General features: G+C 40.4%; 1 protein-coding gene across 3 annotated transcripts in view; it reads right to left on the bottom strand.

Annotated features, from left to right (window-relative positions):
- Positions 1 to 23593, bottom strand: part of TPP2 (tripeptidyl peptidase II) — an 83416-nt gene extending 59823 nt beyond the window's left edge. For 2 of the 3 annotated variants that reach the window (XM_011933853.1, XM_011933852.1), the window contains exons 1-5: positions 23326 to 23592; positions 15664 to 15792; positions 6399 to 6494; positions 4118 to 4222; positions 1804 to 1928 (exon numbers count right to left, since the gene is read on the bottom strand). In XM_011933853.1, the coding sequence (XP_011789243.1) occupies positions 1804 to 1928; positions 4118 to 4222; positions 6399 to 6494; positions 15664 to 15792; positions 23326 to 23490 (620 nt within the window). In that variant the 5' untranslated portion in view covers positions 23491 to 23592. Of the gene's footprint in view, positions 1 to 1803; positions 1929 to 4117; positions 4223 to 6398; positions 6495 to 15663; positions 15793 to 23325 lie in introns of all 3 variants that reach the window. The other variant, XM_011933854.1, reaches the window with a different exon arrangement.
- Between the last annotated feature and the right edge of the window lie 993 nt (positions 23594 to 24586).

Genomic DNA, 24586 nt, shown 5'->3' with positions numbered 1-24586 from the left:
CAAGGTTCTCTTCAAAAAATTTTGATCTAACCTGGAAATCAAAGCTCTACAGGATATACTGTATTATGCAAAGAAGTTACATTTTATCTAGTACCACCTGAAAGTATAATTATGCTATATCTATTATAATAAAATGTTCTAAAATGTTATTCTAAGATTTCAGATTTTATTTCATTTAATGTTAGATTAAATTTCATTTCTAACTCGAAAATTCTAAACAAAACCCTTAGAATAGTTATGAACAAACTGCTACAAGTGAGTCACTTTATCAAGTACCGTGAAGACCAAGGAAACCTTGTAGAAACACACACTGGCACCCTGAACATCCTGACTCCGGATTCCTTTTCCTAGGACAAAGTAATCTGCAGTGTTTTCAGAACCTAGAGCATAGCCGGGCGAGGTGGCGGGCGCCTGTAGTCCCAGCTACTCGGGAGGCTGAGGCAGGAGAATGGCGTGAACCCGGGAGGCGGAGCTTGCAGTGAGCTGAGATCCGGCCACTGCACTCCAGCCTGGGCGACAGAGCGAGACTCCATCTCAAAAAAAAAAAAAAAAAAAAGAACCTAGAGCAAACACTTTAAATGAAAACACCTACTGCCTCACTACTCAATCCCTGCTAATATTTTAGTATTTCTCTAAGTCCTTTTGTCATATATACTTTCCTAAATATACTGTTTTGTATTTAGCATTTTCCTTGAATTTAACCTTGCCTCCTTTCCCACACTAAAACGCACCTAAGGCTTATCACTGAGTGTGACTGTATCATGTTACCCCAGATGGTGGATGTATCAAGGTTTATTATTCTTTATAAAGCCTCTAAAAAATAATTTTTCAAAACGTGTATGCATGTGCATACATCAAAACAACATATGTGAATACACATAAGAGTGCATTAATATTTAGTATCATCTAGATTGAAAGAGTTATGTACAGTTATTTTATTAACACCATCATCCCCAAATTGAGCAGAAATTTCTCATTCACCTGAACACTGTATACACCCTTGATTAAAGATGAGTTAGTACCTGCACGTGGGAGGAGAAGGGTGCATTGTGAAGGTGAACAATTGTGAGAGCAGTGAGGAAGCTGTCATGGCATGATCTGTATCTGCCCCACCCTGTGATGCAATTCTTTGCATATAAGCAGGGACGCGGGCTACAAGTAATTCTTGACTACAAGTTTAAGAAATAGTCCCTGTTTTTTATTTTGCAGAAATTATAAAGCACACATACGGCTAAATATGTGTATTAACATGTCTTCCTGTTTTCATGCAGATAGTAACTCAAGAAGGCAGACTAACCAACTCCAAGAAGCACATATGTAGTGTATAAGGCACTAAAAAAGAAACTGAAAAACGTACATGATAGGTAACTTGGTATAAATCACATTATTATTATTATCAGTTTTAGTAATAGAAACAGCAGCAGCAATAATAGCATACACTGATTGCTTACTATATCTAGAAACATCAAATTAGAAATATCAAATTTAGTTTTCTCAAAGCCCTGTAAGTACTACTATCTCAAGTAATAAATGAGGAAACATTTACAAATACACAGATGGTCAACATACTAATAAATTATTAATGAAACAGGTTTATTTAAATCAGATAAAATTCAGGTTTAGTGTCAAAAATCATAACTAGAAGTTCAAGGGGCTTGTCCAAAACGACCCAGATTTGGCCCTCAAATGATTCTGGTGAGTGATAGTGTCACGAAATTCTGTGCAGCTCTGAGCATTTAATGTTTTTCAGAGTAGATAAGAAAACATTTGTAAATGAAGATCTATAAAATACATGAAGTTTACCTCCAGACTTCGCCATCATGCCATACCAAGCAGTCATATACAGGGCCAGGGTCGCTGTATTTCTTCTCGAAAGAATTCAGCAATTCCACTTGACTTTGAAGCTCCTCCTTGATGAGTTTATTTGCCTAGTCAATTGGAAAACTGATTAACATTAGTACATTCTGTCCTTCTGAAAGTTGTATTAACATACAACAAAAAATACAATGTTAATCAATAGTAAATTTATTTTACCCTGAAAAAAATGTAAGAAAATTTTGTTCTATCTATGCAACTTGTCGTTCAATTCAATGAAGCAGATATCCATTCATACAGTAAAGATCTAAACAACAGTTACTTAATCTCATTTACTCACTCACTAGGCCTGCTTTGGGAAATACATTGTGCTACAGGTTGGTGATTCCCTTTGGCCAAGATACGCTTGTTACATATTTCTCATCTAACTCATTTCCAAAAGCAACTCTAAAACTGCTACAAAACAGGTTATCTATTGACTTTCAGATTTTTATATCAGGATCTTTTCTATCTCAAATTTATTTCTTAAGAATCCAAATAAATAATAAAACCCATGAATCATCTTATCTCTTTTAGAAACTGCTATGTTAAATAGAAACACTTAATGGGGGTAAGTGAAACCTTATTTTAGCTCTGCAGTCATTAATAAAACCAAGTACTTTACATTCGATTATGTACAAACTAGACAACAACTGGCACTAGCATGTGTTACCTCTCCAAACATTTCTCTAACCTGGAGTATATATAAAAAATAAGTTAGGTACTCAAATAATTAGGGAAATGACTGGTTTAAACAGACATAAGCTGGGAGATAGAAAGGCATATAAATACCGATATTGAGACGAATAATATCTCTAGACTCACTATGTTACTATATTAAGATGCAGCAGGGGTTGACAAATCATGGCGCATGGGCCAAATCTAGCCTGTGACAAAGTTGTGTAAATGAAGCTTTACTGGAACATGGCCTTCCTGGTTCAGTTACATATTGCCTATGTTTTCATGATACAAGGGGAGTGTTGCGTAGTCATAAGAGAGTACTAAAAATATTTACTACTTGGCAATTTATTGAAAAAGGTAGCAGTCTTTGATCAAGAGCACCTAATATTGCTTAAAATCAATCTGCCTTCTATAAATAGTGTGGTGTGAGTATTAACCTAGAGGGAAGAAATACGGATTCAATTCAGAAACTTAGCTGTGCAATCCTGAGCAAGTTATTCGTCCTTATGATAATCTGAGGCTGTCACATCAGAAACTAGTAGGATAGCAAATTATCTTGGCCAATGATTACTAAATTCCATGCAAATCACAATCATGTAAAGCCTACCACAAATATCGATGCTATTTCTCGTCCCACTTAGTAAATCAGAATTATCAGAGGATACAGCCCAGAAATCTTAATTACTTTTAAAATAATTCAGGTGATTTAGAAATAATCAGTTTATCAGTATCAGTTCCACAAATCAGTATATGGGAACCAAGGACTATACCCTCTCATGTTTTGAAACAAGGACCATGAGGTCTAACATATTAACTGAAAAATGAAGTACTTTGAAATCCCTTTTTAGAAAAGTGACAATAATACATATAATTAGAGACTACATAGGCCAGGCACGGTGGCTCACGCCTGTAATCCCAGCACTTTGGGAGGGCAAGGTGGGCAGATCATGAGGTCGGGAGTTCAAGACCAGCCTGGCCAACATGGTGAAACCTCATCTCAACTAAAAATGCAAAAAAAAAAAAAAAAGTTAGTTGGGTGTGGTAGCACATGTCTGTAATCCCAGCTACTTGGGAGGCTGAGGCAGGAGAATAGCTTGAACCCGGAAGGCGGAGGTTGCAATGAGCCGAGATCACACCACTGCACTCTAGCCTGGGACACAGTGAGACTCCATCTCAAAAAAAAAAACAAAAAACATACTATATGGTTCCATTTTACACAAATCAAAATAGGCTAAATCACCTGCAGTGTTAGAAGTCAAGGTGGTGATTGTCTTTGGGAAGTGAAAGGGAGCAGTGACGAGGAAGGGGCACAGGAGAAATTCCCAGGTGCAACTTTCATGGGAGAATTCATAACTAAACACAATTTTTGTACTTTTACCCTATATGTATTATATGTTAAGTTTTAAAAATTCATACATATGTACATTGACTTGAGGATAAAGGAAAAATTAGTAAAATTAACCAACTTAAAAGAAAATTTGTGAAAAAAGAAAACTTGTGAAAAACAGTCTATTAGTTCTCTAAAAACTCTATGGGAATATGGTTCTAGGGTAATGTTTAAATGAAATCGACTAGCACCAACTTGAGAAGAGCCGTTGTTGGCAACATCAAATTCTTCCTGTTTTCTACAGGCTTCTGCAAGGGCCACTCTGTGAACAGGGTCCCAGATCTTTTCCTTCCGTTCTTTCTGCAAAGAGAGAAAAATTGCCTCATAATTAGGCTGACAAATGCTCAGGTAAACCCAGACAGGCATTTTTATGTGAACTTTGTTGTTACAGCTGTGGTGCTACACAATTCTCATAGAGAGGTTTTAAAAAATCATTTCTGGCTGGGCGTGGTGGCTCACGCCTGTAATCCCAACAATTTGGAAGGCTGAGGTGGGTGGATCACCTGAGGTCAGGAGTTTGAGACCAGCCTGGACAACTTGGTGAAACCTCGTCTTCACTAAAAATACAAAAATTAGCTGGGTGGGGTGGCAGGTGCCTGTAATCCCAGCTACTTGGGAGGCTAAGGCATGAGAACAGCTTGAACTCAGGAGGCAAAGGCTGCAGTCGGCTGAGATTGAGCCACTGCACTCCAGCCTGGGCAACAGAGTGAGACTCTGTCTCAAAAAGAAAAAAAAAATCATTTCTAATGAGAGGATAAAGCCATGGATCACTTATTAAAAACTGGTTAGTCAATTCATTGTACCTACGGTTTAAGAGAAGTTTACCAAGACCCATCCAGATGTATTGTTATGTGTTATATTCCCCAATTTAAAACCTTCTCTTCTCCAGGAATACCTAGTACCACCTCAGAAAACTGACTGAATTCCCAGTCATTAAAAGGAAGAAAATGTCGTATTCTGGGCCCATACAAAATTGGGAAATGCCATAAGCCTAGCAGAGGACTAGATTAAGACTACAGCTGCACTTTGACAGATAATGCAGGCTTCCTCAATTTCCTCCCTCTATATTTTTTTTCCATCCTCTTTGACTTGATAGGGTTCTGTATTACTGAAATTGGTTTTAACCTTATCTCCAGTGTCTTTAACTCATGGTATCTCCCCATGCAGCTAAAGGAACAGTCCTTTGCATATAAATTATATCCTATCAACACAGCTGATTAAATTTAATACTGTATAAAATGTGGTCATGCAACGGTTCACACCTGTAGTCCCAGCACTTTGGGAGAATGAGGCAGGTGGATCACTTGAGCCCAGGAGTTCCAGACTAGCCTGGGCAACATGGTGAAACCCCATCTCTACAAAAAATACAAAAATTAGATGGGTGTGGTGGTGTGTGCCTGTAGTCCCAGCTACACAGGAGGATTGCCCAGGAGGTTGAGGCAGTTATTAGCTGTGATCATGTCACTGCATTCCAGGCCGAAATTTTAAAATAACATATTATGCAATAAAAGTTATATGCATTATTCTTGTTTATTTTGCAGAATGATTAGAAACTGACAAATAAGGTCATCTGAGTAACTTCTTATGCTTCACAGGCCCTTGGGGAAATAACACTACAGAGGCAAGGGCCCACAAATCTTATTCATCAGGCTCCTGAGATTATACTTTATTTTACAGCTGCAATCCTAGACTTGTATTAGGTACTTGTATTAGCTACTTGTACCAGCATTCTCAATACAGTAGTCACTAGCCACATGACACTATTTAAACTTAAATTTTAAAATATGACATAAGATAAAATTTCAATTCCTCAGTCACACTAGACATATTTCAACTTCTCAATAGCTACACGGCTAGTGACTACCATAATGGTTAGAGCAGAAACTGAACATTTCAAACATTTCCATTATCACAGAAAGTTTACTGAACTGTTTTAAAGCAGGCTCTTCGTCCTTCTGCTTACCACTCTTATTTTTCTAACGGCACACTGGTGCTCCTTACACTTCAGCAGTTTTAGGTCTGATGAACACTTACCTTAATACTAAATGATGACTAAGTGGGAGCAAGAAGACTAAATGGGAGGGACATTATCACAGACACTACGGAACAGAAACGAAAAGGTGGTCTGGACTTTGAATTCACTGTCTTTAGCCTTTTTCAAGCAAAAAAGTCCTTCAAAAATCCAGCAAAAACTATATCCCATCTCCCAGAAAAACACACAAAAATCTGAATATAATTTCAGTGTATTCACAGATTCCCTAAGCTTATCCATGTACTCAAGATTAACAATCACGACTTTACATGGATGACATTCCATTGAGCAGAATCTTTAAGCAGTCACTGTTTGAAAGCCATCAACCCCCCAAAAAACTAAGAGTTAATGAGATTTTATGAAATATTTCTTCAGTAGGAATAAAATCTGAGGAAGAAGACAAGTCTGAAGAATACAAGTCATTGGTACCAGATTGTACATTACCTGTATCCTTTCCTTGAGAGCCTTAGGATAGAAGTCATAGCCATTTTTTATGCCAATATGATATTTGCCTGAGGGATTTGTCCAGCTTGCAGGAATCTACAGAAAAAAAAAAAAAAAAGGTAACCTGTTCATTCACTAAATGCTTTCCAATTCCAATGATACACTACTGAGCAAAAAAGTATATTACTCCTACTCTAACAAGCTTAAATTGGATAAGGATGCTCATGTATGACAACAATGTGTTTAATACTCTAAGTAGTTAATGTCTTTATCACTTCTTTTTTCTCATCCATAAATCATTCAACTAGAATAATACCTTTCATTTATACAACGTTTCGTAAAAAGGGCTTTCAACATACACTGTCTCAATAAACCACTAAAATCTTGTAACAATCTTTTAAACTATCTCAAAGTATTTTAAAACACTTTAAACTTTCAGTAGAGCGATGTAAACAGTATGCTTAGTTTACAAATAGAGAAAGCAAAGCAGCAGAGAAATCAAATCACTTGCCCAAACAACAGGAAAGTTGAAAACTGGAACCTAGTTCTATCATGGAAATCAAAAATCCTGTATAAAGGATATGGGATTTAGAGTCAGATAAATCTGGCTCTGAATCCAAACTCTATCACTAACTAGAAGGAACCCACAGGCTTCTACTTCTTTATCTGTAAAAGGAAGAAAATCTCTACCTTATTCTTGTGAACAACAAAGTGAACTGAGTGTCAACCAACATGAATGATCAATCAAGAAAATGTAGGGTATTTATATTCCTTGCAATCATGGGACTGTGGTCATCAAAACCAGCTTTTAAATATGTATAAATGACAAGGTTGAAACACGCATAGCTGGTAGCCTCATCAATCCTCACTTGTGCAGTATCTTTAACTCATCCCCATGTCCTTCATCCAATTACTTCCCAGGCAGAAAACTTTTGGATGAAATTTCCTCACAACTAAATAGAGGAAAACAATCATTCACAGAGCTCCAAAGAGCTATTAATACTACGTAGTGACCTTTTGAAGGCCTATGTGCCATTAATCACTTCCAAATCAACTGGATGTCTGGAGAATGTGTAATTTCAAACATGTTGGCATACAAGCTAGCACTTTTCACTCAAAACTTAACCTACTTTAGAGAATAGGAATTCTGAACTTTCATGTTTTTGCAACAGCCCATGTCAAAACAGTAAAGCACTGCAACAACAAAATGGGAAGTAGTCACTAGCTTTTAAATTCAGAGTATTTATTCACCAGTGTCCCCTACACAGGTGGCTTTGTAACCCTCGGCAAGCATCAACTTCTTTGTACAAAGACATTACAGAAAATCATGAAATGCCAAAAGATCAAATGAAGCAACTAATTAAAATAACTGCAAAATAGAAAGGCGTTAAGTTATATATAATCACACAATAAAAACAATCCAACAGAATTTATATTTAAATATAAATGAGATCCAAGTCTGCACGGTTCATGGAAACAGATACTTCTCAAATCACAACTATGTATTTTTCCTTACTACGAAGGCAGACTAGTTACAAAAATTACACCAAAAAAAATCATATAAAAGTTATAATCAGGGCTATCTAACTTTAGCCGAGTAAGAGTAAAGCTAACTTTATGAGGCATTATGAAATTTTGTTTTGCATATTTGAGTATTCTAGTTATTTTTTATTTCTAAGAACAAAATCTTTACGTTTGACCATTTTAAGTTGGTATCTTAAAAATGGTTCTAATTACACAGTAACTACAATGTATTAAGACTGATTTTCATATGATACAAGTAATCTTTTAAATTACCAATTACACCTCATTTCTCTGACTCTCTTAAAGAGAGGGTGCCTCACAAATCGAACATTTTTCTTAACGGGCCAAGTGTCACCTGAGTGTTGGGGTACCGTGTGGTGAAGTCCTCTTAGAAGCTTTTTTTGCTTCCAAATGATTTCAGTCTTGCCAGCCTCAATACACAGGCCAGGGCACATGCACACCGTTTCCTTTGGCTGTCACTGCATCTAAGTACCATGCTGAATCTGGCCAAGTCATTCAATATGCCTGCATTTATCTTTATTTATTTATTAAAAAAAAAAAAAAAACCCAAAAACATTTAAGACTAAGTGTTGATTTTTAAAATGACTTCCAGTTAAATGTGGTAAAATGAAAAAAATTCCAAAATGCTACTAAAATTAGAATAAAGGAAGTGGGGGAAGCATCCAAAAACAAAGGGACAAAGAGAATATGAAAGAGACTTTAGAAGCTCACCACATTTTGAAGGGTGCCAAGTGAAAAGAAGGCACTAAAAATTAGAGTGAAAATTGTGGAATACATGGTGCTGGGACAACTGGGGCTTCTTACAGAAAAAATGAAACAGAACTCTTCAAAATTAGCATATAAAATCAATTCCAGGTGAATTCTAGAACAAACAAGAGAAAAGCTGTGAAACTTCTTAGAAATATAGGAGAATATCTCTATGATCATGGGGTCAGAAAACACTTGTTATACACTGCTAGTGGAAATGTCTTTTTGTAATTTTTTTGAGAAGGAGTCTTGCTCTGTCGCTCAGGCTGGTATGCAGTGGCGCCATGTTGGCTCTGCAACATGTTGGCCTCTGCCTCCCAGGCTCAAGTGATTCTCCTGTCTCAGCCTCCCTAGTAGCTGGGATTACAGGCGCGCACCACCATGCCTGGCTAATTTTTGTATTTTTAGTAGAGAGGGGGTTTCGCCATGTTGGTCTGGCTGGTCTCGAACTGCCGACCTCAGGTGATCCACCTGCTTTGGCCTCCCAAAATGCTGGGATTACAGGCGTTAGCCACTGCGCCTGGCCTGGAAATGTCTTTTAATACAAACACTTGGTCAAGGAGATGTCCTGTCCAATTAAAAAACACACAGTTGGAAAAACTGTTTGGCATGACCTAGTGACATATCTCCATGATTCAGCAATTCTACTCCTAAGAACACATCCTGGAGACATCCACACACATGTGCACAGGATACACACACATTACAGCAGAATGGATAGAATGTAGTAGGTACAAATCATGGCATACCGCACAGCAATGAAACTGATAAATCATTGCTGCCCGTGACAACATGGGCAAGTCTTACGAAACTGAAATCACACAACACCAAGGGAAAAACGATGTATGATGAAATTTTATGAATGAAATGAGACTGTTCATATAAAGTTCAAAACTGAACAATATATTTTATGTAGCCACACAGATGTGGTAAAACTACACACAAAAAAGCAAAGGGATGATTATCACAAAAGTTGAAATAGGCTGTGATGTAGGAGGATGCAGGAAGTTTCTGATGTACGGCAATACTCTTTATCTTGATCTGGGTGGGTACAATGGTGTTAGCTATACTATTCATAAAACTGTATAGATGTGTTTTATGTACTTTATGTATGTATATTTTACAGTAAAAGGTTTTAAAGTTATAGTCCCCTTTCGTACTTTCATCTGCTCATGGGAATACCATAGGCCATAAGTAGCTTACCACTGGTTTCTCAAGGAGGCCTAGGAATGTCATTCTTAGAGAATGAGGCTACTGAAGTGTTCAGAGCAAGTAACAAAAGTTATCTTAAACTGACAGAAAAATAAAAAGTCTGTTAGCAGTTTACGGGCTATGTGAAAAAGACTATAAACATTTAATTCATTTCAAAGCATGATGGCTAGGTGCGAAGGCTTACGTCTGTAATCCCAGCACTTTCGGAGGCCGAAGCGGGTGGATCACCCAACGTCAGGAGTTTGAGACCAGCCTGGCCAACATGGTGAAACCCCATCTCTACTAAAAATACAAAAAATTAGCCGGGCTTGGTGGCGGGTGCCTATAATCCCAGCTACTCGGGAGGCTGAGGCAGGAAAATTGCTGGAACCCAGGAGACGGAGGTTGCAGTGAGCTGAGATCACCCCACTGCCCTCCAGCCTGGACGACAGAGCGAGACTCTGTCTTAAATAAATAAATAAATGCATGACTACATCAAATAAACTTGAAGACTTCCTTGCGCTGCTTTCTAAAAACTGTGTACTAAAGAGCTGCAGAGATGCAAGTAGAATCCCAGTGATTAATACTTTTTCCTTTCATTGACTACTGCAAAATATCTGAACACCTGCATGTCTCTGAAAAAAATTAAACTGAACATGTGTGTGAGTACACTTTATGGATGGATGGAGAATACAGTTCTAAGAAGACTGGTGGAAAATTTGTGTAAGAACACTCCCATTGCCCCATCTCACATCCCGCCCAAACTTCACCAACCAAGCAACTCTCCATAGCTGAACTGGAGAAAAGCTGATACGTCAACTTTGTCAACACAGCAAAGAAGAGGTGATATGGCTTGGCTGTGTGTCTCTACCCAAATCTCATGTGGAATTATAATCCCTTCGTGTCAGGGGAGGGACGTGCTGGGAGGTGACTGGATCATGGGGGTGGGTTTCCCCCCGCTGTTCTTATGGTGATGAGTTCTTAGGAGATCTAATGGTTTAAAAATGCATGGGGGCCAGGCACGGTGGCTGATGCTTGTAATCCCAGCACTTTGGGAGGCTGAGGCAGGTGGATCACCTGAGGTCAGGGGTTTGAGACCAGCTTGGCCAACATGGTGAAACCCTGTCTCTACTAAAAATACAAAAATTAGCCAGGCGTGGTGGCGGGCGCCTGTAACCCCAGCTACTCGGGAGGCTGAGGCAGGAGAATTGCTTGAACCTGGGAGGCGGAGGTTGCAGTGAGTCAAGATCACGCCATTGCACTCCAGTCTGGGCAACAAGAGCAAAACTCTGTCTCAAAAAAACAAAATAAATAAATAAATAAATAAATGCATGGCACTTCTCCCTTTGCTGGCTCTCTCTCCTGTTCAATCATGATGAGAAGATAGGTCTTGTTTCCCCTTCACCTTCCACCATGATTGCAGGTTTCCTGGGACTCCCAAGTCATGCTTCCTATTAAGCCTGTAGGACTGTGAGTCAATTAAACCTCTTTTCTTCATAAATTCCCCAGTCTCAGGTAGTTAATTCTTCACAGCAGTGTGAAAAGGAACTAATACAAGAAGGATGAGACATAAAAATGAGTCTGCATGACATCACTCCAGACCCCTTGCATGGTGTGGCTACCTGAATACCTATGGCCAGACTTCTTGCTCATTCCTCCCCTAAACCTGAGACCAAATGAGTGAGCTAAGGATTTCTTTAAGGTAACAGGACATCCCAGTGGAAAAAATACAGTGTATATTGATATTACGGGGGTCCCCATAAATGTTATCATTACCCTATAGTGAAACCCACCAAAAGACCCCACACAAGCAGAGGAGCTTCCAACCACTTTTTTTTGTGCCTTGCTAAAATAAGACAGCCAGGGATGATTAGACACCTAAACAAAATATCTAACGTTAAAAGCAGAGAACAAGGAAAAGAAGGAGGCAGAGACGGAGGAAGGAGAGGGTGAAGAAAAAGGGAGAAAGAAGAGAAAGCAGAATAGGAGACTAAGAAAGGAGAACAGGAGGAAGCAAAGAGAAGAAACAATGAAATAGAAATAAATTAAAATTTTATCTCAGAGATAAAATGTTGCATACATGATACAAAAATATGCTCCCAGTGAACATGAAGGGGCTTTTGCAATTAAAAATAGGCAAAATTTAAAAAAATTCACACAAGGGTTACAATGTTGAGAAAATGCTGGAAATCTCTCGGGAAAGAAAAAGATAAAGGCAGTGAAGAAAAGGAGGGTGGAAAAGAATTTAAAAACTGGAGGATTAAGTCAAGAGGTCCAATGTTCAATTAACCAAAAACAGCAAAACAATGGAGAGGAAGTTACCTATGAGAAAATGCAAAAAAATTTCTTGAAAATAAAGGACCTCAGAATTAAACTCTTTTCTTCCACATATTAATTCTACAAATAAAGACTAAGACTAGAAAAAAACAATCAAGAAATAAAAACTATTAGCAAGTTATTTTAAACTGAAGAGAATGTAATGTATCAATGCACTGTTGAAGTAGAAAACAGTAGTGGAGAGGTGTTACGGGGATTTACTCTTTTTGTTAGAAGCCTTGTAAAAATATTTGTCTTTTTAAACTATTAAGACATACTGAACACAATTAAAAATTAAGTTTAAAAACCCACAATGAAGGGCTGAGAATACTTAATAGTAGAGCTAAAGAAATACGTTGCCAAGCTGAGAAAAGACAAACCTTATAACTTTTTTGACTTTGATATCAATATATGATACATGTATAATTCTACCTTTGAACACTAGTGATATTATTAGTTCATGTGGTTCACCTAAAGCAGGGATTACTACAGCTATTTAAAAACAAATGAGGCCAGGCATGGTGGCTCACGCCTATAATACCAGCACTTTGGGAGGCTGAGGCAGGTGGATCACTTGAGGTCAGGAGTTTGAGACCAGCCTGGCCAACATGGCAAAACTCCATCTCTACCAAAAATACAAAAAAAAAAAACAAAAAAAAAAAACTGGCCAACTGTCGTGGTGCATGCCTGTAATCCCAGCTACTCGGGAGGCTGAGGCAGAAGAACCACTTGAATACAGGAAGCAGAGGTTGAGGTGAGCCGAGATTGCACCACTGTATTCAGCCTGGGCGACAGAGTAAGACTCCATCTCAAAATTAATATAAATAAATAAATAAATAATCGAGTAATAATTTTATATGGCTCTAAGCCTGCAGGACTTACTGGGAATTCTCTCTAGTTTCCCAGAGTGCCATAACTCACAAGAATCCCAAGTTTCCCTTTGAAACATATTCTAATAACAAGATTGACTTGGTGGAAGACAGGCCAAACTCTAGAGTAATTCAGATGGCTGAGCATTTGTAATCTGAAAATCTGAAATGCTCCATTTGAGTGTCACGCTGGCACTCAGAAAGTTCTGGATTTTGCAGCATTTCGGATTTTGGATTAGGGAGGCCCAACTGGTATATACAATGCAAATATTCCAAAATCTGAAACCTAGAACACTTCTGGTCCCAAGCGTTTCAGATAAGGGATTCTCAACCCGCAACATAAACTGGATGACTCTAACAATTGAAACTTATTTTTTCATAGTTCTAGCGGCTGGAAGCTCAGCATCAGGGTGCCAGCATGGTTGAGCGCAGGTGAAAGCCCTCTTCCTGGCTTACACAGGCCACCTTCTTGCTGTGTCCTCATATGCCCTAGAAAGAGCCTGCTCTAGAGAGAGCTCCCTGGTGTCTCTTCTTATAAGGGTATTAATCCTATCCTGAGGGGACACATACTCATAACCTCATCTAACCCTAAATACCTCCCAAAGGCCCAGCCTCCAAATACCATCACAGTGAGGGATAGGGCTTCAATGTATGAATTTGGCAGCGGGTGGGGACACACATTATCAGTTCATAACACACGGAAAAGGAAGTATAACCTGGATTATTAATGGCTGCCATCTGCCCATGACAGCCAGATTTCTAAGAAGAACCAAGTCCCTCCACTAAGTGAAGGCAGGACTTAATGAGATGTCACTCCCATGATTCCATTATGGTATGTATAGAAGGTGAAGGGATTTTGCAGATGCAATTAAGGACTCTGAGCAAAGCAAAAGGGAGATGATTCCCAGTGGGCCTGAACTAATCAGGTGAGTTCTTTAAAAGAAAGACTAGAGTCATCACCAAGGTCAGAGATTCCCTTACTGGCCTTGAAGAAGCAAGCTATCACGACTTTTACAGTTGCAATGAAATGAATTTTTCCAACAATCATGTAAACTTGGAAAAGAAGCCTGAGCCTCAGCAGAGCCTTTAACCTTGACTGCAGTCTTGTGAGACTCTGAGCAGAGACCCACAAAAAGCCATGCCTGGACTCCTACCCCATGGAATCAGGGATATAATAAATACAGAAATACACAAGGTTTTAGGCTGCTAAGTCTATGGTACTTTATTACACGGCACAGACAACCAATATGCTGCCACAAAAAGCTTATTTGAAAGACAAGGCCTAAGTACAATTCAGATAGACGGTAAAAGGTGGGAAAAGCTGACTAAATAATCATAATTTTATATTCCAAACTAATTCTGCTTATTGCTTTAAATGATAGAGTACAGGATCACAAATTCTTGCCATCCTTCATGCTCCTTAGCTCATGAGCTGCTTTGTGCTTGCTTTATACTTATTTTTCATGTTTGGCTTACCCAGGCCTTTCTACCAAGGACATAGAATAAGACAAAGCTGGTAGGCCAGGCACCATGGCTCACGCCTGTAACCCCAGCACTTCCAGAGGCTGAGGCATGGCGGCAGGCGGATCACAAGGTCAAGAATTCGAGACCAGCCTGCCCAGAATGGTGAAACCCTGTCTCTACTAATAATACAAAAATTAGCTGGACATGGTGTAATCCCAGCTACCTGGGAGGTTGAGGCAGGAGAACTGCTTGAACCTGGGAGGTGGAGGCTGCAGTGGGCCAAGATAAAACCACTGCACTCTAGCCTGAGCAACACAGCAAGACTCCGTCTCGAAAAAAAGAAGTTTTTAAAAAAAAAAAAAAAGACAAAGCCGGCCATTTAAGTTAACAGCTACTATAGCCTAAGTATTTCTTCAAGTTCACTGGGAATACTATGAAGGGACAATAAAAGATGAAGGCAAAGCTATGATGTGGTTACTTTCTCCACCTTTGTATTCAAAACAAAATTTGGCAACCTCATTGAAAAATACAGCCCAATTCTAAGCACCTCATCAAACAACAAAATAATGGCTTCTTCTAAGGCAGCCCCAATGATTCACTTCTTGTGAAACCCCTTCCCCTTAAGTGTGTGCTGGATTTATCAACTCACTTCCAATATAGTCAAGTGACAGGTGGTCCCTTCCAAGATCACTTTTACAAAAAGTCTGTGGCTTTCATTGTGGGGACTCTCTCGGTTCACTCCCCCAGGGAAGGTGCTGCCAGGTATTGCAGCACTGTGGAGAGGCCCAGTGGCAAGAAGATAAGGCCTGCCAGTGACCCTCCAGGCATGGAAACAAACTTCCCCCTCCTCTCCCAAGCTGAGACTTCAGCTGAAGTCACAGCCATGGCTAACCATTTGCAACCTCCAAGGCGATTCCGAACTATAGGAACCCCGTTAAGCCACACCCAGATTCCTCATTCACAGAAACTCCAAGGTAATAAATATTTGTTATTTTAAACCAGGAGGTTTTGAGGTAATCTGTTATGTGGTAACGGATAACTAATACCCCATCACTAAATGTAAGGTAAAAACATTAGATGCTTTGAGGCAAGAGTAAAAAAAAAAAATTCAAAAAGAAGACAAAAGCTCTGACCTTGAGCACTCTTCCTGAAAGGCCAACAATTTCACCATCCTTCGGCTCTACTTCCGTAGCCGTATTCACATCGCCACTTCCTGTTGTATCAATGATATCAACGATTTTTGGTTTTCCATCAGTTGTAACCTGAAAATTAAGAAAATTAAAATATGAATGGTAGATTTTAGGTTTTTATTCCTAAAGAAAACAATGCAAACCCACACATATATATGTGTGTGTATATACAAAATCTGCATTCACTTAAAAAGGAGAACTGAATTGTTTTAAGCCAAAAGCCTGGACAAATACTAATAAGAAAATTTAATCGTGGAAACACTACAGAATCCTTCAAGTGGTTTCATATATTCAGTTAACAAATATTTACTGAGCATGTACTATAGGCGACACCCTATTTTAGGTGCTGGGGATATGGCAGTGATCCATACACAAAAATCTCTGATGATCTTACAGTGAGGAAGCAGTTAGTTCAGTTAATTACAAAGTAAAATAAAGAACATGTCAGATGTGCTATCACAATGGGTATTAGGGAAAAAAATAAAAAGAACATGTCAGATGGTGAGAATTAACTACACAGAAAAATTAAGCAGGGAAGGGAGATGGGTGATGTGGGGTTTTCAATGTAAGTTTGACTGGTCAAGGAAGATCTTGCTGAGATGGTAACATTTGAGAAAAGATCTGAAGATGGTGAGCTGTGGGTTGGACAAGTACAGAGCTTTAGGGGGAAAAAATGTTTAGTAATAATGGTGCCATAAATGGCACCATTACTGGATGCCACACTAGCACCTCAAACACAACGAAGTTCAAGCTTATCATGCCCCCCGCCACCTGATTTTCTCCAGGCTTTGCCATCCCAGGAATCCCCACACCCAGCTGTTCACCCCGGAAATTTAACAATCCTCCTCTGATTCTTTACTTCAGTTGACTCCTCACAGTGAAGCTAACAGGAAATCCTGTTAATTCTTTGTCTAGAGGATAGCTCAAATCCATCGCATTTTCACTACCACTATCCTAACACTCCAAACCACCACCATCTCTTGCCTCCATGAGGTGAATCACCTCCTAAGCGGTCCCTCAGTTTCCACTCTTGGCCCCACCAAAAGTAACACAGGCTGAGATCCTAACCTGAAAATTCCAAACGCTCCAAAATCATCAACATGAAGCTCAAAGGACATGTTCATTGGAGCCTTTCAAATTTGTGATACTCAACCTGTATTAAAACAAGCTGTAATTTATCGGTCCTCTCCTTTAAGCCTATCGATGTATTCACGGAGCCCTCAGAATACTTGCATAAAAAGCCTCGCACCATCTGATCCCTGCCAACCCGTTACTCAGGAGTCTAACCACACCAACCTCCTTTCAATTCCTGAAACATGCCAAACTTTTTCCTGCCTCATGACTTTTTAAACAGGTTCCTTCTGCCTAGAATACTTTATCTCTTCAGTCATTCCACAGGGCTCCATCTTCTCTCAGTTTTCTATTAAAGTCCCTCCTGCAGAAAGGCCTCCTCAATGACCTCCTTTAGGTAGCTGCCATCCTGAACTTGATTATTCTTTCTCATTGTACCTCATTTCCTTTACAGAACATAATTCTATTTCTAATCATACAGGTAGGTCATCTTCATCTGTTCCCCCATTAGAATAGAAAGCTCCATGAGGGCAAGAGCCATGTCTACTTTATTCACCAACATATACCCATTACCTAGCAGTGCTTGTCAGGCATTCAATAAATATTTAATTACTGAATTACAAGACACAAGTTACTCAGCACTAAGACTGATTTTCAAAGGTTTGATTTCTTGCCAGTCCACAAATTTTCTTTTGAGCCATAACATGATTACTACAAGTAACAGTATATATTTTCACACATTTTTGTGGGAAAAATAATTTCTGGGCTCTTTCTTGGCTAGCTTTCCAAAGGAAATATGGTGTATTCGGGAATACGAACTGAGTTACCAGTAGGAATCAGACAGAAAACAGAGACACAAAGACTGGAAAAAAAAAAAAAAAAAGACACCATCCTCAAGAAAGAAACAGAAACATAAAAACCGTAGAAACTGTCAGTAAAGTGGACGAGCCCCGTCTTCAGACTCCAATTCCACCTGGGAATTCACACTCTTTAAGAAAAAGTTTAATGTCTACTGCTCCAGGTCTTTCTGACCAACACCAAGTACTTCCTCTGGGATATCCTCCAAGCTCTGTAATTAAGGTACATCCTAAAGAAGGAGAAGGAAATTCACGATGTGGAGAAAACAAAGGCACACATTTTTTTTTCTTCCTTTACCAGACAAAGCAAATGGGTGGCTGGTGGACCCCAAATCTCATTTCAATCTTGTTGCCATGGAACAACTGAGGGCCTGATAGCTGAAGGGGCCATAAAGGCCTCCCAGGCAGAGCTGTTATTTTCATGTATGGTAATTTTCAAGCTGGATGTTTACTTCTTGGGAACTGTTCTATAATCATAACAAATAAGAATTCTAATAACTCAGAAAGCTCAAAGTCATAATTCAAAAAAAATCACTGTGGGAATCATACCAAACCCTGATACAACTATAAAACTTAGATACTGATTCTGAAGAGATAGGCTATGTGTCTCAAAAATATAATTAAAAAAGAGAAAAATGTAAGAAAATCTACCAAAATAAAAACGGAAACAAAGTTGATACTACTCTATAAAATTAAAACTAGCTAGGTCATGTACTAATCATATAAGAAAATAACCTATTTAAAAACGTACCCCAAATAAATACAAAATTTGAAAGATATACAGTAGGACTAAGAACCCAAATCATCCATCTTCACCTCAATAAGCAAACCTGAGTGACTTGAGATCAAGAATAACAAGAGAGCACTAACAGGTCAGACAGATCCCTCTCATTAGAAACCTCATTATCAATATATGAGCAAAGGAAAAAAGTCTATTGGGATGTAATGGCTTATTTGTCACCTATTTCCACATGCTTACAAGGATCTCTCTCCCCCACACACAAATTTTCATTACAAATTATTATACGTGCAATTATTCTCTCCATGAATTTCTTACTTTAACATTAGATAAAGAAAACCACTTCACTAGAAATAAAAAGACAAAAACAGAAATGTAGGGTCAGAGAGGTTTTTAAAAAGGCAAATCCCCTGAGGATTTTGCCATGGTGTTTTCAGAGAAGTAAAGTAAAGGAGGAAGGTGAACTGCTAACAATGGAACGATATCCCTCATCTCTGAGAATGAGGAGGCTTCACATGAGAAAGAGGGACTGCAAGCACGGGCAGTTAGTATGGGTAGAGCTTCAGTACTAAATCCTGGGTCCTGGGGTGGAAGACTGGGAAGTGCTTACTGGGCTATGTTGGCTGGATGAAACAGAAATCGCCCAAAGCTTTTCCCAAAATGTCAAGAATCTTAGTGTATGTCTCCACTGTAACCATTAAGGTAGAGGAGTTAGTGAAGGTTGGAAGATTTGCCAAACATGTGCGGAGAGGACCAGAACAAAAGGTGGGGTGCTTGCAGAGAGGGCCAGAACAAACCTCGGGAAGTTTGTCATCTACCATAAACAACACAAAGCTAATGAATTTACTTAAAATTTCAGGAAAGATACTGAAAATATTCTTTTAAGCAAACAAAGATTTAATAAATATTAACCAGTGACTTTTATTCTGAGAATATAATGCTTAACATAAATAAGACAATCTTTGCTTTCAGAAAGGTTATTGTCAGTTGGAAAGAAAAGTAAGTAGAGAGATGATCACAAAACAGGACAACAAACAGAGGTCAGGCCAGTCTGGGTAACACAGTGAGACCCTGTCTCTACAAAAAAATAAAACAATTAGCTGGGTGTGGTGGCACATGCTTATGGTCCCAGCTACTGCAGAGGCTGAGGCAGGAGGACTGCTTGAACCCAGGAGTTTGAGGCTGAAACGAGCGGTGATCCTGCCACTGTGCCACTGTACTCCAGTCTGGGTGACAGAGTGAGACCGGGTCTTTGAGGGAAAAATAATAATAATAATAAAATAAAAGAGGTTAGGACACTATCTATGAAAGCATATAAAAACATGTAAGAACACAAAACCCAGCTTGGGGGGAATGAGGGAAAGCTAACTGAAAGAGAGGTAATAAAAATTTTAGTGAATGTAAAAACAGATTTTTATGAAACTAATTGTAACCTCCTCAAACCTTTTTTTTCCCTCCATGAGGAAATTATATTCCTTCATTATGCACACACATATTTTTTCCATTCAACAAAAACATTTAACATTACAAGCACATTTCATACAATTTTGATACCTGGTTTCGAAGATTTTTAAGTTAACCAGGAAAAAGTTATCTAAACAGAAATACTAAAATAAGTATTTCAGGTGCTATTAAGGGGATCTGAGCAAATTGCTATAAGAACAAAGGGACAAAAAGCCTAAATAACTCTTAGGAGGGATTGGGCCTTACTCACCTCTGAAGCTGCAGGCCCTAACACAATGGCAAACACACACATAAATATGAGGTGGGGTGGGCACAGAATTAAATCAGTTGATTTCCCAAAACATAACAGTGTCAAGACCCGCCTGGATCTTAAAGGATGAAGCAGGAGTTTACAGATGATGGATGGTAGAAGTCTGATGGTAGATGAAACGCCACATGCAAAGGCATGTATTGGCAAAAAGACCTGAAACATCTGGGTAAGTGAAAGAGTGAAACGTTCAAGGAGAGGCAAAAGATGAAAGGTGGGATGAAGGGGCTGTGGACATAAGAAATGATGAGAACTGAGGCTACATGAAGAGGGCAGAGTTGGATGGCAAACGGCCTCATATATATACCATTCAATTATTTTTTTATTTTTACCCAAAAGCAATTGAGATTCCAAAATGGCTTTTTTTAAATGAGGGTATAATACAAGGTGTTTTTTTTGTTTGTTTGTTTTTTTAAGGAATATAACTCTAGAAATGTGAAGGATGTATCAAAGAGAAACAAGACTGGTGGAGGGAAGACCTTCTGGCTACTGTGTATATATATTCTGGGCTAGTCCAAGTTCCATCTGGTCTGTGAAACCTGACCAGCCCAGCTCTTACTGGCCAGTGCTCCCCACCAATCCCCACCCCATCCCCCCAATAACCCCTGTCAATCTCTGTAACAGCGACAGTTTGCAAGACTACATCATTTAACACAAACTTAGCCACCTAGTAGGTGCCTGAATACCTGCTGAGGAAATATGAAATCAGTTATGTAATTACTACTCTTCTCATGCCACCCATCCTCCACTTTATCATGCCCACAGAGCTGTCACAAAAGAACTGGGACCAAGGAAGTCACCAAAGACTGAGACAACTCACTGTGTTCTTCCAAGTTTTCAGTTTGCCTCTAGTCCTTTACTCAGACCCCACCTGGCTTTCCAAACGGCCTGGTCAGCCTCATCCTCCTCCTATTTCATTCTTTCCTTCCTTTTTATTTCTATCCATCCTCTAATCTGTACACATATATCTACAAAATAAATCTGTTAAAGGTACAGGAAAAAAAAATCCTCCTGTTTGTAAGCCACCTTACCCAATTTCTTTTAACTGGCTATGTTTAGGTAAATATCTGAGTCAAGGTTGTTAAAAGAGGAGAGTTATGCTTTCATTTGATTTCAGCATTTTATTATCTGAATATTTATTACATGCAAATATCTAACATATATTTACCCTCCAAACAGTTGGTGATGAAAGATCCAGCATAAACTTCTATTCACTCACGGTGGGAGCTAAACACTGGGTACACATGGACACAAAGATGGGAACAACAGATACTGGGGATCCCAAAGGGAAGGGGAGGAGATAAGGCTGAAACACTACCTATTAGGTACTATGCTCACTACCTGGGTGACAGGATCAATCACACCCCAAACCTCAACATCAGGCAATATCCCCATGTAACAAACCTGCACTTCTACCTTCTGAATCTAAAATAAAAGTTGAAATTACATATAAAAAAAGAATAAAATAAATATTGCAAAAATAGTTTAATACTTTTCCTGAGCATTTAAAAAAGTCACATGTAATTAGTCCTCTTATAACCAATTTTCACAACAACGCTGTGGGGTGAAAATTATTGTTACTTTAGAGAGAGAAACACAAGAATGTGAGAAACATATCTGGAAATTCTACCAACAAATTCTACCAAGCAGCACGTCTCCAACCTTTTCTGACCCTCTTATTATCCTGACAAAGGAACCGGTGAACCACTTATCCCAGCTGTTTTCCTCCCACTCATGCTATAAAAAGTAAACACACTCCACAGCAGAATGGAAAGCATTACTACTTTGTAATAAAGCCTCAGTGAGTTGATCGCTGTCATTGTTTTAAGTCTTTAAGCTATTAATACAATGACAACTATACAACGCCAGTTACTGGAAGGGAATTCAGTACCTGCTCCTCTTCTGATTCATCAAAGGTGTGCAGTACTCCAGAGTGGTGCTGAAGAACACACACCAGGAATCAAGATTCCCAGGGGTTTCTAAGCAGATTCAGCCAGACTCCCCCGAGTTACTTCCAAAATGCTACCTCAATAATTAGAAAGCACGATAAAGGAGCCAGAAGGGAAGCGATATTGTGGGGAGGAGGATGAGTGTTTAGTGTAGAAAGGAGGATAAGAGAGCCTGAGGCTGATCAACGAGAGATCAGCATACAGTAGGATTAGTCAGGGATGCTGGGAGATGGATCTTGAACAATAGTGAAATTTATTACTGGATTTCAGCAAAGGGCTAAATGTACAAAAGTTAAACTTTACGGACTTTAAACAGAATGCTTTCAACGAGAGACAACACATTTCAAAAAAAAACTACCTTCTGGTATGACACCCTGAATCTACAGATTTTAAAGTTGCCTAAGGCAAAACTAAGTAATTTTTTTTAAAGCCGTCTTATGCTTTCAGGTTTAAAAAAAAAAGTCGCATAATTTCATAAGGTCTGAGAGGCTCACCAAAACCAAACCTAACTGAATTCTCCTTATGTAAACGAAGACTAAGCCACAAGATTCAATGACCCTAAGCAAATACGCTGCAGAGGATCGTTTAAAAATAGAATACACAAAACTACCACAGGAAACAATTCCGGAAGCGGACCGGGTTATCTTCTGGAAACCCAGCTTTCGTGCTTAAAGACAAACTATTCTTCCCCAAACCAAAGCTCCCGATCCCTAAACATTAAGTTCTCGTATGTCACTTGCCTATCTGGTGTCCCCACCCCACCCCAATGATAAAAGATGTAAAATTCTCTTTAAAAACGTCAGGCAGGGACCAGTGTCCGAGGCACGAGGGGTCTGCAGAGGAAGGCGGCGTGGAGGGAAGAAGACTCTGGGGGTCCGGACTGGCAGCGCCGAAGCGAGAAGGAAGGGGCGTCCCTGGGGTCAAAGGCGGACCCAGACTCCCCCCAGCCAGTCGCGCCGGGCACGCTGCTTTTGTTGGGCCGGGAACACGGCCCAAATTGGGGTCCGGGCCCTCGCCCGCCCAGCGACCCTGGCACGGTGCGCCGTTGAGTCCCCTTGGCGGGCGCCGGTCCCTCCATCGCCCGGCTCTGACCTCTGCCCACCCAGGCCCGGACTCGGCCGCAGAGCGGGGCTGGCATGCCGGGCTCCGAAGCTGTGTCCTCACCTGCGTCCCCGGCCGCCCGCGCCCCCGCGCCCGGGCCCTCGGGGGCTGCCTCACCTGCATGCCCGGAGCCCCCGGGTCCACCCCCGTGTCCAGGACGGCGATGAGTACCCCCCGCCCGTCATACTCCGGGTAGCGGCAGAGGAAGGAGGCGGCTCCGGTCTCCTTCTTCGGCAGGAGACCGTGAAAAGGGAAGGGCTCCTCAGTCGCAGCGGTGGCCATGGACGCAGGATGGAGGACGAGGAAGCGGCAAACTGCCAGGCTGCGCGCGGACTAGCAGCGCGAGGACACCCGTGCGGCCTCGGGCCGGAGGCGGGGGCGAGGGGCGGGGTCGGCCCGTCTCCCACCAATCCCGACCTGCCAAGGAGCGGTGGCCAATCACGTGCTACTACGTAAGCCAACGGCGCCGCTCTCAGGAGCTAGGCCCGAGTATTGCACGGGCTGCAGTGAAGGGGGCGGAGTCTGAGGTCATTACTGGAGGATTCGGATCTCGAACCTGGGGTCCTAAAGAGGCCCGCGCTTGGGGTTTTTAGGCAACAACAGGCCTCTAAGCAAAGAGTCCTGGTGTCCCGGACCGAAACACTCCCCGAGAGACGGGCAAGGAGATAGACCGCCAGCCAGGAATAGTGGGAGCCCTTCGCTGGGCAAACGATAGTTTCCAAACTTAAGGTTGTGGATGAAACTTTTTGGTGCGGCTGCTGCAGGGGCCCCAGACCCGGGATGCTGACCCGAGGCAAGGGAGCCGGCGCACGCACGTTAGCTGCTAAGGCGCCTGCGGTGTCGGCGAAAGCTCCGGACATGATCTTGGAAGGTCGCAGGTTAAGGGGTGTAGGCTTTGGGTTCACCTGTGTTGTTACGCCCCTTTGATGGGGGTGAGGTGGTGAGGGGGAGCGATAGGGTGGAGACAGGCAATAGTTTCAGTCAACAGGAAGTGGGTTGTTGGCCATTCCGTCGCCTTTGTAGCCAGTAACAAAGCACGAGACTGAAATGGGCCCCTCCTATCTGCTGATCCTTACCTTCCAGGATTTCTGAAAAACATCTTTTTTTCCCTCTTACACTGAAGTTTCTGATTGCTCGTTACGGCTCTCCACTCAATTATAGAGCCATAATTTGCAGTTTTCCAAACTCACAATGCCTGCTGTCAGTTGCTGCAAGCTGCACAGTGGTCCTCTAATGATCTTTATGTCTATGCTCATGCCAGGGTAATCTTAGCCTTTTATTGTGCCAAAGACCCCTTTGGCAATTTGGTGAGGCCTATTTCTCAAGCAGTGTTTTAAAATGCATACAATGAAATATATAGGATTACCCAAGAAATAAA

Source organism: Colobus angolensis, unplaced genomic scaffold (genome assembly GCF_000951035.1).
Source record: "Colobus angolensis palliatus isolate OR3802 unplaced genomic scaffold, Cang.pa_1.0 Scaffold13, whole genome shotgun sequence".
NCBI lineage: Eukaryota > Metazoa > Chordata > Mammalia > Primates > Cercopithecidae > Colobus > Colobus angolensis.
The sequence above is the reverse complement of the archived record's forward strand: the minus strand, read 5'-3'. Positions and strand labels throughout refer to the sequence as shown.